General features: G+C 32.5%; 3 protein-coding genes and 1 long non-coding RNA gene across 5 annotated transcripts; 2 read left to right on the top strand and 2 right to left on the bottom strand.

The window, feature by feature from the left end:
• The first annotated feature begins 1,623 nt into the window (after positions 1-1,623).
• LOC104701713 (SAC3 family protein B-like) lies at positions 1,624-3,412 on the top strand. Its single transcript, XM_087456758.1, has 4 exons — positions 1,624-1,724; positions 2,062-2,157; positions 2,459-2,556; positions 2,913-3,412. The coding sequence occupies exons 1-3, from the start codon at positions 1,624-1,626 to the stop codon at positions 2,535-2,537; spliced, it is 276 nt and encodes a 91-aa protein (XP_087312884.1). The 3' UTR covers positions 2,538-2,556; positions 2,913-3,412.
• A 687-nt stretch (positions 3,413-4,099) lies between these two features.
• LOC104701712 (uncharacterized) lies at positions 4,100-5,597 on the top strand. 2 transcript variants are annotated; one of them, XR_015560957.1, is made up of 4 exons: positions 4,100-4,505; positions 4,734-4,782; positions 5,052-5,146; positions 5,373-5,597. It is a non-coding gene; the product is annotated as an uncharacterized LOC104701712 (long non-coding RNA). The 2 variants fall into 2 exon arrangements; XR_015560956.1 differs by having other exon boundaries at positions 4,225-4,505; positions 4,600-4,782.
• A 1,578-nt stretch (positions 5,598-7,175) lies between these two features.
• On the bottom strand, positions 7,176-8,665 carry LOC104701711 (putative peroxygenase 4). Its single transcript, XM_010417451.3, has 6 exons — positions 8,494-8,665; positions 8,310-8,411; positions 8,030-8,115; positions 7,853-7,947; positions 7,633-7,758; positions 7,176-7,547 (listed from the first exon to the last, which is right to left on the bottom strand). Exons 1-6 carry the CDS (start codon positions 8,636-8,638, stop codon positions 7,406-7,408), a joined length of 696 nt encoding a protein of 231 aa, XP_010415753.3. The 5' UTR covers positions 8,639-8,665; the 3' UTR covers positions 7,176-7,405.
• A 2,225-nt stretch (positions 8,666-10,890) lies between these two features.
• Positions 10,891-12,635, bottom strand: LOC104701710 (putative peroxygenase 4). Its single transcript, XM_010417450.3, has 6 exons — positions 12,249-12,635; positions 12,051-12,152; positions 11,781-11,866; positions 11,595-11,689; positions 11,378-11,503; positions 10,891-11,268 (listed from the first exon to the last, which is right to left on the bottom strand). The coding sequence occupies exons 1-6, from the start codon at positions 12,268-12,270 to the stop codon at positions 11,112-11,114; spliced, it is 588 nt and encodes a 195-aa protein (XP_010415752.1). The 5' UTR covers positions 12,271-12,635; the 3' UTR covers positions 10,891-11,111.
• Positions 12,636-13,245: the final 610 nt, after the last annotated feature.

The following is a 13,245-nucleotide window of genomic DNA, read 5'->3' as shown; positions in this document are numbered from 1 at the left end:
TCTATCGAGGATTATTCTTTGTTTACTGTGGTTGATGATACTGGTCTCCTTCGTCTTCATGTTCTTGTGTATGTAGATGATTTGATTGTCTCTGGTAGCTCTGTGGCTCTCATCCAAGAATTCAAATCTTACATGAGTTCCTGTTTTCATATGAAGGATCTCGGGATCTCGAAATATTTTTTGGGGATTGAGGTTGCTCGAAACTCCTCTGGCATGTATTTGTGTCAGCGCAAATATACACTTTGACATTATCTCGGAAATGGGTTTACTTGGTGCTAAACCGATCTCTCATCCGCTTGAACAGAATCATAAGTTGCAACATGCGGTTGGTAAACTTCTACCAAATCCGTCTCGTTATCGTCGTTTGGTTGGTCGGTTGATTTATCTTGGTGTTACGCATCCGAAACATTCTTATGCGATACACATTCTTTCCCAATTTATGAATGCACCACGTACGGAGCAATTGGATGTGGCGATACGAACGGTTTGTTATCTTAAGGGTCATCCAGGTCAGAGCATTTTCTTGTGTGCGGACTCGGACTTGCGTTTAATCGCTTGGTGTGATGCGGACTATGCTACATGTCCTCGTACGAGTCGTTCTCTAACGGCTTGGTTTATACAGTTGGGTGGATATCCTATTTCTTGGAAAACGTGAAAACAGGATATTGTCTCTCGTTCTTCGACTGAGGCAGAATATCGTGCAATGGCAGATACAGTGAGTGAGGTTCTCTGGTTGCGTGAGTTGCTTAAGTCTCTTGGCGTTGATTGTTTGCATCCCATTCCTCTACATTGTGACAATCAGTCGGCTATACATTTGAGTCGCAACCCGGTTTTCCATGAACGGACGAAGCATGTTCAAAAGGATTGTCAGTTTATAAGAGATGAGATAGTTCGTGGTGTTGTGGCTCCTCTGCATGTACCGACGAAATTGCAATTGGCGGGTATCCTTACTAAGGCTCTGGGTGGTCCAGAGTTTGATGCTTTTATACGCAAGTTGGGTATTTGTGATCTCCATACTCCAACTTGAGGGGGGGGGTATTAAGTGGGATATGTCCTCTTATGTAATTAGTCTATACTTGTGTATTAGTTTAGTAATTACCTTTTATGTACTTAGGTCAAAGTTGTGTACATGTATATAAGGTTGTGGCCTTTCCACGTTATGTATAAGAAAAACCTTTAATATGATACTATGTTTTTGACATAATGGTAATCATTTCGATACCGAGAAAGTATAGTTTTAGAGAGAAGAATATAGCAGAAATTAAGGGATTTTGGTGAGTATTTTCGTCCTTGACTTCTAATAAGTCATTGGTCAAGTTCTTGAAAATAATAATAAAAATTGGTATTGCGCACTTGATAATTTTCTTGAATTTAGACTAACCTAATTCAGTTGACTCGTCGTTCGTTAATGTTAAAAGGAAAACGTTTATTGGAAATATTGTGGAGATATTTTAGAGTTGAAATCAGTGGCTATCTTATAACTAGAGATGTCAAACGGGCCAGATGCCCGCGGGCATAGCCCAATAAGAAGCGTAGCGGAGCAGGCATGGGCCTAGATATTGAAGCCCAAATTTTTGCGGGTATAGCATACCAAACCCGTTTGGTCGGCGGATTCAAGCGGTCATGCCCGTCGGAGATTGCGGATCTGCGGTTTACCTGATGGAACATTCTTCATCTTCTACTTCTTCCGTTCTTCGTCTTCGTCTCCCACAGATTTACATCGGGTAATTAGAGATTGGCCATAAAAATCAGTTGTAATTTGTAAATCATCTTACCATGTCTTCTCAATTTCTAAAACTAACAAGGCAATTAGAGATTTACAACTGATTTTTATGGTCAGATGATTTCAAATTGTACTAGCAAGAGAGTGAAGCATCAGATTGGTACGACTAAGAACATACACATGCTTTAGTTTTATAGCGACTCTGGCTGTAATTTATCATGCTTTCAGCCAGTTTTTATGGTCAGATGATTTTTTTTTCTCTGCTTGAATCTTCTAAATGTTGCACAAAGTTTTAAGCCGAGAAAATAATAGGAACCCTTCAATGTTATCTGTTTTAGGAGCCTGGAACCTTTCAATGGAAAAGCATGGGGTTCAGAAGCTTTTCCATGTCCAAGCCCCTCTGTGAGACCTTACCAATTTCCTGGAGTTCAGAGGTAAAAGCATACGTGAAATATTTTTACTAAGAAGAGTGTCATATGTGGCAACAGTGTTAATCACACATCTCATATGCTTTCAGTTTTCTGCAATTGAAATTATAGCAGTAGGAAGAAAGTAGAATGTGATGGAATGCTATAAGTTTTTCTGCCTAGTACACAAGGGCTTACTATGGCAGTAACTTCGAAGCTCCATAGAGATCATTGTCGCCGGATTGACCTATAAACTTTAGCAAGCAAGCTGCTGGATTGTTCTTGATGAGTTAGCTGAATTTGACCTGCTGCATTTTTTCCCTCTCAGGCCTACTTTAAATCCTCAATTTGGGCACGATGGATCAAGGAATTTCTTGAAAGATCATGGTGAACATAGAACTGCATAAAGAAATTATTGAACTCATGGTATTTCCTTTTCCTCAGTAAAGTTTTTGTATTTCTGCCCTGTGTATGTGGTCTTGATGTCTTATGATACTCCAGTGCTGGTGTTTGGAAAATCAACTTGTCAAGTTATTCTTGGAAACCAAACAATACAAGTAATAGTATATCTTTCATGTTGGAATTTGTAGTCATTTTTGTTGCACAGAATGACATAAAAATGCTAAATTGTGACCAACTTTGAATGATGTCGAGGAATTGGTCCTCTGGTTCTTCTCCTATGCTGTAAATTGTTCAAAAATCTGCTAATGTTCCTTTCTGTATTCTAAAATTTATTCTCTGCTTTGGGTTGATAATATTTGTTAATCCTGATGATTGATCAGGAATTCACAGGCCTACTTAACAAAGCAAAACAAGAAGAAAGTGAAGGTCGTTACATTAGAGATGTCAAAGCCCGCGGAGATGCCCGTTAGTCCGCAAAGCTTACGGAGCGGGCATGGGCAGTGATACGTCGCCCACCGCCAGTGGCGGACCTGTCCGCGGCGGATCACTGAAAATACGAGACCAACACGGTCAGTCCGTTCGAACGCGGGCATGCCCGTTTGACATCTCTACTTATAACTATAATGAAAGATTTGAACTCTAATACTTCCTTAAAAGGCTAGTGATCATCTGGATAAATAAAATCATAACAAAAATATTCAAAAGTTATATATACAAAATGACAAGACCAATATCCCTCTGTTTTACTTTTCTTGTTCTCAAAGTCTGCCTATTTTCACATGTATATGTTCATAGCAAGATCAAATGTAATTGTTTTTTTTTTTTATGTATACAACTTTTCTCTTCTTACGCATCAATGATGAAATCTGTTTACATTGTATTGTAAGAAGTAAGAATCTGATTATTATTATTTCTTTTATAAAGTCATTTAATTGTTGCGATATATCTGAGCATAACTTTTATATATTGAGAGACCAACATATCCTCAAAAGTGTATAAAGAAATTAATCAATGCCATATATGAAAGTAGATTAGTTATGGATTAAGACATAATTTGTCGGCATCTAATTATTTTGAGGAATAAAAAGGTTTAAACTCACCCCACCTGGCCCCTATCACGGACTGTCTCTTTAAACAAAAGTTTTCCTGAAATGAAAAGGGAACTACAAGAATGTAACATTACACATGCTATAGATTAGACACCACAATAAGCATAATATCTTTTATTTTATTTTATGTTTAATGTGTAATTTCATAGTCTAAGGTACTATATAATGTTTGACAAAAAAAAAAAAAAGGTACTATATAAGATGTATCGATCATTCCAATTTTATTAAATTGCACACAAGGTACATTACACATTCCAGTTTGTGTTTGCCAATAATGTTTGTGTACGTACCTTTCAAATATCTGATATATAAGTTGGGCCTGCTACCTAAACTAACAGATCTTGAAGGCTTTAATTCTTTATTTATTGTTCAATTGACCCAATTATATTGGGACAAAAAACATAATTAAGTGCGTCCGATTTTATATTTCTTGCCGAAGCCCCTAAGTCTGGTTAGATACATTCAAGTCTCTCCACTAGATTCAAGTTTCTAATTTTCTTGCCAAAGCCCCAAAGCCCCTAAGCCCCTAAGTGGAGAGACTTAGAATCTTAATTATAACAAATAATACATATCAGTTTTTTTTACCATGTCACATAATTGTCTTTTTGTTACTAACCGGAAACAGGTAACGTCGATCTTAAAACTTATTAGCTAATCTCTTCTCTCGTCGATCTCTTTGAAACTCGACTGGAAACCCCTCAAACTCGATCCCAAATTTGTTTTGTCTTATCATTCACTCTCGATCCCTCTCAGTCGTTATCCCTCTGAGTCAGATTCATCGACGATATACAACACCCTCTCATAGTGAGGAGTCACATGCATCAATCCAAGTCGAATTGGTGAGGTGGAAATTGACAAAGAAGGGTAAAATATATGTTTGGGTGTTCGTTATTTGCAGTGATTTAGTGTTTAAATCATGTTGGTTTTGATCCGTTTAGGTTGTTTTGCTCTGTTGCAGGAAGATTTCAATTTCAGTAGTTCTACTTTCAATTTGGGTTTTTGATTGATGTTTTTTTTTTTTTTTTTTTTTGAGTTGATATTTTCTGATGATATCGTGTATTTCTTATAAACTGCACACCGCCGCCGAGCCAGAGCCTAGGGAAAACGGGATCGTTTCATCGGTGGAGAAAGACGTGACCAGGTATCACGTTTTGGTTTTGGTAAATAGTCAATTTATTCAGTGTAACCGATTTCTAATTGATATGTCTTTGAGTCAAAGACTTTGACTGTTCTTGCAGTTGAATTTTGCACCTATTAAAAGAACTAACATGTATATGATAAATTTAAGTTGGAAGCAATGGATACTGTTGAGTCTGGTGTTTGTTTTAGATTTAAGTTCTCCCCTGACTCTATTTTTCTTGAGCTTAAGATTTTGTCACTTATTTTGCTCTTTCTATAATTTGTCTTCAGTATGGTGCAATGGCAGCCGAGGACGGTTGGCCGGTTGCAATGAAGCTGCAAAATTACTCCTCTAGAGTGGTGATTTTATTGAAGCGAAAACCAGCGTAATTTCCCAACTCTTTATAGTTATCTTTTTATAAAGAGTTGAAGTGGTGATTTCATTAACACATTTTTCTTTTTATACACTTGCATGTGTAGTCATATTTTCAGTCTTTATGTACAAGTGAAATTAATAATTTATGTTATTTATTTCCTGAGGTTAATTAACGAATTGAAACGTAAGCTAAGGCATCTTTATTTCTTTTGCCAAATTGCACGGTTTGGAAGCAGATATTGCAGATGAACTTCGCAGTTTTGGATCAGCCATAGTGAAGGGAAAAAATTCCAAATTCTCAAGATGTCGTTGACTATATAATACTATAAATATACACTTTTGTTTTTTTGTTGCTTGTATATATTCTCAAAATGTCGTTATTTTCTTCGGTATTTTTTTTTTTTGTAAATAACATTTTACCATTATTTATGTATAAAAAGAATAATTGGCACTTGTGAAAATACTGCATATTCGTAATTAGCCTTTAACCAAAAAAATCATTAAAATTAATAAGTCTTTGAAGTTTACTAATTGTATAATTTACACTACAAAAATACTTAGGTTCACTCCTAGGGTGTTCTTGTTCACTTCTTCCTTTTCAACCAATCAGAATCTTCTATACATTATTTTTAAGGAAACAAATTCTGTATAAATTTTTTAAGGAAAATTAAATATTGTTTTGGTTTAGATTTTATAATCCAAATAAAATTATCTATCGGTTTGGGTTCACAAATGAAGTGGTTAGGGTTTAGATTTTACAATTAAAACGAAATTATATGTCGGTTTGGGTTTACAAATGAATTGGTTAGGATTTAGATTTTACAATTAAAACGAAATTATATGTCGGTTTGAGTTTACAAATGAGAAGGTTAGAGTTTAGATTTTACAATTAGAACGAAATTATATGTCGGTTTGGGTTTACAAATGAGATGGTTAGGGTTTAGATTTTACAATTCGAATGAAATTATATATCAGTTTGGGTTTATAAATTAAGCGGTTGAAGTTTTTAATTTTATAATAATGTACACAAATTGTGTTTCCTTATTCTATAAGAAGGTGAATGAATATGTTCTTAAATGTATTATTACATGTCAGATTCTTATTGGCTAAAATAAGGAGAAGTGAACAAAGAGGTTCACCTTAGGAGTGAACCCAAGAATTGTTCTTTACACTACACCTTACTACATATTTGATGGGCCATTTTTCTCTCCTTCCTCAATTTAGAGTGAATAACTTGGATTTGTTAAAATCCTATTGATTGATGAAATGTTTAAATTTTCTATTTTTTTATAAAAAACAACAATTAAGATAGTTTTGTAGCTTTGACATATATAAAAAATACAAGTAACAATGGAATAAACTAATGTATCATAATATATATATATATATATATTAATGCCTCATATTTTCATAATTCGTAAATAAAATTTAAGTAAAAAGTTTTAAATGTTTTTTTGTATATTACTTTGTTATTTGAAAAATTGTGAAATGTGTTTCAAGATTTCATGGTTTACGGTATAAGGTTTAGGGTATAGGGTTTAGGGTTTAAAGTTCAATATTAAGACATATTTTATTATTTATAAATAAACAAAATAAAATGAAACTAAAAATTATTTTGTAATTATAATAACATACAATAGGAAGAAATATAATATTACAAATATACAAATTAAATAGAAAAATTGTTTAGTTGTAAGCCTTCTTTCATTAATAGTTTACATTGTGTTTTATGGTTTTATTTGTAAAAAAATTACTTATAAATTGAAATCTTTGTTAAAAAAAAATATTATGATCATATTCTCATTATTATAACACATTTCTATTTAATAATTGTATTTTAAACCATTTCAAATTAAGACAAAAATATTAAAATGGGATAAAAAATATACATAAAACGAGAGCCAATGGGAAGAGATCATTCAGATAGCTAACGTGACGTATTTTCAAACCGTAGGATCCGAGTGAATCCAAGGGACACAAATTCTAACTTCTCTTCATTATTTCATTGGCTAAACCATTAAAAACTAAAACATTATCAATAAACACCATCAAAAACTATGTTTACTCATGATTTTTAATTACAAATAACATACAATTTTTTTTTTCAAAAACATATATAATAAAAATATTAAAAAAAAATAAAAAACAACTCTGCTGCGTAGCGCAGGTATTAATCTAATAATAATAAAGATTTGATGATATTATTTTCAAAAACAAACAGATTCACGAGCATAAATGAGATAGGCGTTTGTTTATGGATGCATGTATCTTAGGATTTATTAGCTCTTTGTTTCTCAAGTTTTTCGAAAAGAGAACCATCATAGACGGCTCTCACTGTCTCCTTCTGCAGCAAACCATTCTTGTCTTTGCACAAATCATACAATACCTTCCACTCCGCATACGCTAGAATCCTGCCATTGTCAGTCCACATAAATTATCAAAGATCATTCATATAATCGCGTTTTTGGGCATATAAAATTAAACCAAATTAGTTACCCTCCTTTACGATCAATTGGTTCTTTGTTTGCGTTGAGGAGCTCTTTGAGTTCCTCCTTGGTCAAAGCATCGCTATGTGTGTGAGCATGCTTCGTAAATATCTCCTCGAACTTAGAAGCCACGAATCTTTAATATTTTTTAAAAGAAATTAGACAATAAATAAAGTATTAGTAACCATCACAAAAGGTATCATTATACTATAGTTTAACTGATACCGTACCGTCCATCCTTGTCGTAAACGCCTGAATCGCTGCCATGTTTGGCAAGGTGGATATTCTTAACCTCAATCGGAAACGACAACGAGAACCCTTTACCCTACAACCAAACACGTCTTTGATTATTTTTCTTTTTCTTTCTGTAACGTATGAGATTATATTTTAACTATAACAATATTTACCGGACGAGTTTGCCTGCTGAGACCCATGTTTATGAACATAGAAGCGAATGTTGACAATGCATATCCACATCCGATTGCTCTAAATCCTATTTTTGTTTGGTTGTCATGTTAAAACAATAAAATAAGTAAATATATAAAAGATTTTCCTTTTCTTTATTAACGGATAATACCATAACACACACACACAAAAGACAAAAGATCTCTAATAGAAATCTAGTTTTAGATATAACAAGACTGATGATGATAAGGACACTTTTGTTGTTTGGTTGTAAGATCTTACCTTGAAATGTTTCCGATGGATAAACGATGCCATCTTTGTTTCTGTCGAAGAAGGAGACATGTCTCTGCAAGAAATTATCTTCTTCCGGAACAAATTTCACTTCTACAAACCACACAAAAACGTTTTAAGAGAGATCTAATGGTAAAGATACATAACTACAAATATGAATGTTGGAAAAAAGTACCATTTGAATTAGAGGAGGCCATGGCCAGAGATGAGAGAGAGAGAAAACTAAACAACACAGGTTGAGAGAACAAGTAAATGAAAAGAGTGAAATAAAGAGAAGGCAAACACAAGCATCTTTTATATTTAGAGACTTGAGTGTTCATTATATGTTATTATAAGATAATGAGAATAAGTTTTGATAGATTATTTGCCATTGTTAATATTTATAGGGTCTAAACAGTAAGAGCTGGATGAATAAATTGCATAATTAAACTAATATTTTTAGTACAACACCTAGCATTAAATAACTCTGTATATAGATTGCAATGGCTAAAATCTGGTTGAATTTATTTTTGAGATTTGCTAGAATCTAGGTAAATTATTAATTATTTAACTTGAAAATATAGGCAAATAACTAAAAATAATCAAAACAATGAAAAAATAATAATTAATAGTTTATTAAGTACTTCATCTGTTTCACAAAGAATGTCATTTTGACATTTTTTTCTTGTTACAAAAAGAGTGTCATTTTATGTTTCCAATGCAAATTTAAGATTAAATTTATTTTTATCCCTATAATTTGAGTTTATTAATTAGAAAAAAGAAAAAACTTTAGTGTATTTATAAATGGTAAAACAGAAATTTAAATAATTTTCTTAATTTGTGTGCATTATGTCAAAATGACACTCTTTGTGAAACAGATGGAGTATTATACTAATAAACAAAATATGAATTGAGAAAATTGAAGTATCCTTCAATGGTTTATTTGATGAACTTGAAATATCCTTCCATTCTTTTATTTTTAAACTATTAAAACAATATAAATAATTAAAAAATCTAAGTCAAAGAATAATTGAAATTGCAATTTCAAAATTTAATATAAGAATATAATCTAAAATTTATAGTCACTTATTTTTTTCTTCTTTGGTAGCTTAATCAATAATATGATGAGTATGCCATTTTTGAAATTCTGATATATTGAATAATATTTTGGCACAATTATGTATTGTTTCGAATTTTTTTAAATTTACTTAAATTTATCAAAATAATCAAAAATTTCTCAGACCCAAGTTTTCAAAAACTATCCAAAATAATAATTTAGTAAATTAAGTTAAGTTTTTTTTTTTATGTCACCATGTGTGTAATTTTTCATGGTTTTAAACGAAGATGAGTAAATAAGTATCACGAGATTGCTTTCGCTGATACTTCCATACAATTGTTCAATAATAATCCTCGTCATTTTTTGTTACGAGGAGAATATTTTTAGTGTTCATTACTCTACCTTGTGCTTTTATTCTAATCTATATCACTTCAATATACAATTGTATTTATCATGTGTTTGTATTAATGACAAAGTTGCCAAGTTTTGTTTTTTTTTTTCCCGTCGAGGAGTGATTTATATTCATGAATTGGTATAGTCCAAATACATTAGTTTAAAATAGAAAATGCAGACATCCAAATTTTGCTTAAAGGTATGCAATAGTATTACAACATCTCTTAGTAAAAACGAATTGAACGAAGTTAAACCGTGCTTCCCACCATCTAATGTCTTGAATAATTTCTTCAATGGAGATATCTAGGTGTGTATTGTGAAGTATTTTTGTGAGTAGCTGGCAGTCTCCTTCAAAACAAACAGATGTGTGTTGTGTTCTTTGATCCAAGCTTGTTGCATTGCTGCCAATAGAGCTTTTGCTTCAGCTTCTATGGGAGAAGTTGCTGTACCTAGTTTTTGTGATCCCCAATCTTTTGATATACCATTTTCGTCTCTAACTATCCATCCTCATCTTATCTGGTTAGTGTATTTATAAAAAGCCACATCATAGTTACATTTAACTGTTGATGACGTTGGTCTGTTCCAAGTTAACGAGTGTTGTCCTTGATTCAAAAGTTTTGTAGTGCCAGGGGAATGTGAAGAAGCCAATCTTGAACATCACTCTTAGCTCGAAGTATTATGATCGTGGGTGGAACTGTAAGGCTTTCGACAAAGTTCCTACTAATACCGTGGTTGGAAATTGATTTATTTTCTTATAGTGATACTTCTCTGTCTGGTTTGGATACAAATGTCACATGCGTAACTAAGTCGTCTTGGTCCAATGGTAAATGGCGAAAGTCTAGCCACTTGGGTTCGAGTAGCATTAACTAAGGGGGTTCGATATTTAACATGATTTCTCCCGGCCCCAGAAAATTAGTCTTTGGGCCTAGGAAACTTTTAAGATAACTCCTGAGTTATTAAAAAAAAATATATCACAGGCGCAAAATATTTAAAATATAATCCTAATTAAATCCCTTTATAACTTTGGAACGTTTTTATAGATGAACTTAAACCATTGGACTAACCTGGTTTGGCTTACAAGATGTACAATCATTAAATAAGTACTTTTCGTGATCAAAAACAATATATGTAACTTGAGATATGTTTGTGTTCAAATAAAATTACATTACTTTTACTGGAATTATAAGATACAAACATCTGAACAAGTACGTACACAAATAATCAGATATACGAAAACTATAAATTCATAAAACTAAACACATTGCAATCTTCACACCATCGTAATTACATATAACATTGAAGTAATAACTTTCATATAAACAAATAGATCGCCACAAGCAGAATAAGCTTTTTTAAATTAAGATTTATGGATGTTTCTTAGGAGTTTTAGAAGATCTTTGTTTCTCCAGTTTTTCGAAAAGAGAGCCATCGTAGGCAGCTCTCACTGTATCTTTGTGCAACAAACCGTTCTTGTCTTTGCATAAATAGTGCAATATCTTCCACTCCGTGTACGCTGCAATCCTGCATTTTTAAGTCACATAGATTATTCATATTCTGATATTCATATGATCATACTTTTGTTGGTTTTGGTATGAGAGACAAAATTAAACCAAACCGGTTCGATACTTACGATCCTTTACGATCATTAGGTTCTTTGTTTGCGTTTAGGAGTTCTTTAAGTTCCTCGTTAGTCAAAGCATCGCGATGTGTGTGTGCATGCTTCGCAAATATCTCCTCGAACTTCGAAGCCACAAACCTAGCAAAATTTAAAATTATTTAGATTTCCCAAAATTCAACAACTAATTACCACTAAATATATGCATTTATTAGGCAAATAAAACCCATACCGTCCATCTTTGTCGTAAACGCCAGAGTCACTGCCATGTTTGGCAAGGTGAATATTCTTAACCTCTATAGGAAACAAGATCGAGAATCCTTTACCCTACAACCAAACACATAACTTTGATTCCTTTTCTTTTTTTTTTGTAACGTATGAAACTATAATTTAACTTTACCAATAATTTTCAGATTACCGGACGAGTTTTGCTGCTGAGACCTATGTTTATGAACACAGAAGCGACTGCTGACAATAAATATCCACATCCGATTGCTCTAAATCCTGTTCTTGTTTTTTCAAGATCAGACAGTAAAAACAGTAAATATATCAAAATATCTTGATAAGACCATATATAAGTTAATAACAGCCACACACACACACATGTAGAAACAAAATATCTCTATTCTCTAATACAAATTTAGGTTTAGATATTATGAGATGATTAAAACATTTTTTAAGAACGTACCTTGAAATGTTTCCGAAGGATAAACGATACCATCTTTGTTCCTGTCGAAAAAGGCGACGTGTCTTTGCAAGAAATTGTCTTCTTCTGGAACAAATTTCACCCCTACAACCAAGAAAAATGTTTAAAAGATCGATCTAATTGTACAGATGAGTGATCACTAATTACATATATGAATGTTAGAAAACAAAAGAAAAGTACCAGTGGAAATAGAGGAAGCCATGATCAGAGAGAAAGAGAGAAAACGAATAAATTGTTGAGAGAAATAAAAGTGTAACTGAAAATAGTGAAAAGACTAAAGAGGATGGCGAAACAAACGCTTCTTTTATATGTTTAGAGATATTTAATTTTAACTGTTTTGTTTTATGTTATTGGTATTACAATAAACAACGTGATTAAAGATTCGATTCCATCTAGTGCGGCCAATAATGTAGTGTATATATATTTGTAATCGTCGTACTTAATTTTGATCGTATACGAAGACGATAAAATTAGTGGGAATCGTCGGGCACCACGTTACTTACGCTTAATACTTACTTCCTTTTCCTTTTTCTTTTTTCAATTAATAATTCACATTATTCTTTACTCGGAAAATAATTAAATAGTTCAATGCTCTAAGTTGTGCTTTTTTAATTTTTATTTAATTATTTTAATTATTAATTGAAAAAAGAAAAAGGAAGTAAGCATTTTATCGTCTTCGTTTTTATATAGCACAATCGGATTTTTCTCTGTGTTTTATGTTAATCCAAAACTTGCCTGGATATTTTCGTTTCCCATAGCCGTCGTCGGATTTTATAATCAATAAGTCGTTACCTAAGACTAAAGATGGTTAATTACAAGTGTGTATACATATATATCGTGCGATACTGAGAAGGTTAATTAATTTACATATGAACACATTGAGCTCTGTTGAACGAGGGTTATACAAAAATAGTGTTATACATTACTTAACGGCAAAGGAGAGATCAATGAAGGTATGGTGGTGGGTATAAATATTAAATTCTTGGCTCAATAAAGAGGCTTTTTTTAAAGGAGAAATTAAAATGAATTTTAAGTACAGAACAAAAGAAAGAAATGGAAATTATTAAAGGCAAAGGGTATATGCCACCACACAGGTGTGTTTCGTGGTGTAATGTTCTTGTTTCTAGTCGCTTTCTATATTTATTTTAACGCATACACACTTAACTCAATGGGTATT

This window comes from Camelina sativa, chromosome 7, assembly GCF_030686135.1.
Source record: "Camelina sativa cultivar CO46 ecotype springtype chromosome 7, ASM3068613v1".
Classification (NCBI taxonomy): domain Eukaryota; kingdom Viridiplantae; phylum Streptophyta; class Magnoliopsida; order Brassicales; family Brassicaceae; genus Camelina; species Camelina sativa.
This window is presented reverse-complemented; position numbering and strand designations above follow the sequence as displayed.

What these genes read in the sequence shown, in the direction of transcription:
- LOC104701713 (XM_087456758.1), top strand. Translation starts at nt 1,624, where the DNA reads ATGCCCGTCGGAGATTGCGGATCTGCGGTTTACCTGATGGAACATTCT. An exon ending in CTCCCACAGATTTACATCGG is followed by an intron (nt 1,725 to 2,061) that starts GTAATTAGAGAT and finishes TATCTGTTTTAG; the next exon opens with GAGCCTGGAACCTTTCAATG. An exon ending in CAATTTCCTGGAGTTCAGAG is followed by an intron (nt 2,158 to 2,458) that starts GTAAAAGCATAC and finishes TTTCCCTCTCAG; the next exon opens with GCCTACTTTAAATCCTCAAT.
- LOC104701711 (XM_010417451.3), bottom strand. Translation starts at nt 8,638, where the DNA reads ATGAACACTCAAGTCTCTAAATATAAAAGATGCTTGTGTTTGCCTTCT. An exon ending in TCCATCGGAAACATTTCAAG is followed by an intron (nt 8,116 to 8,309) that starts GTAAGATCTTAC and finishes AAACAAAAATAG; the next exon opens with GATTTAGAGCAATCGGATGT. An exon ending in TCAGCAGGCAAACTCGTCCG is followed by an intron (nt 7,948 to 8,029) that starts GTAAATATTGTT and finishes GTTTGGTTGTAG; the next exon opens with GGTAAAGGGTTCTCGTTGTC.
- LOC104701710 (XM_010417450.3), bottom strand. Translation starts at nt 12,270, where the DNA reads ATGGCTTCCTCTATTTCCACTG. An exon ending in TCCTTCGGAAACATTTCAAG is followed by an intron (nt 11,867 to 12,050) that starts GTACGTTCTTAA and finishes AAACAAGAACAG; the next exon opens with GATTTAGAGCAATCGGATGT. An exon ending in CCTAATGATCGTAAAGGATC is followed by an intron (nt 11,269 to 11,377) that starts GTAAGTATCGAA and finishes TTAAAAATGCAG; the next exon opens with GATTGCAGCGTACACGGAGT.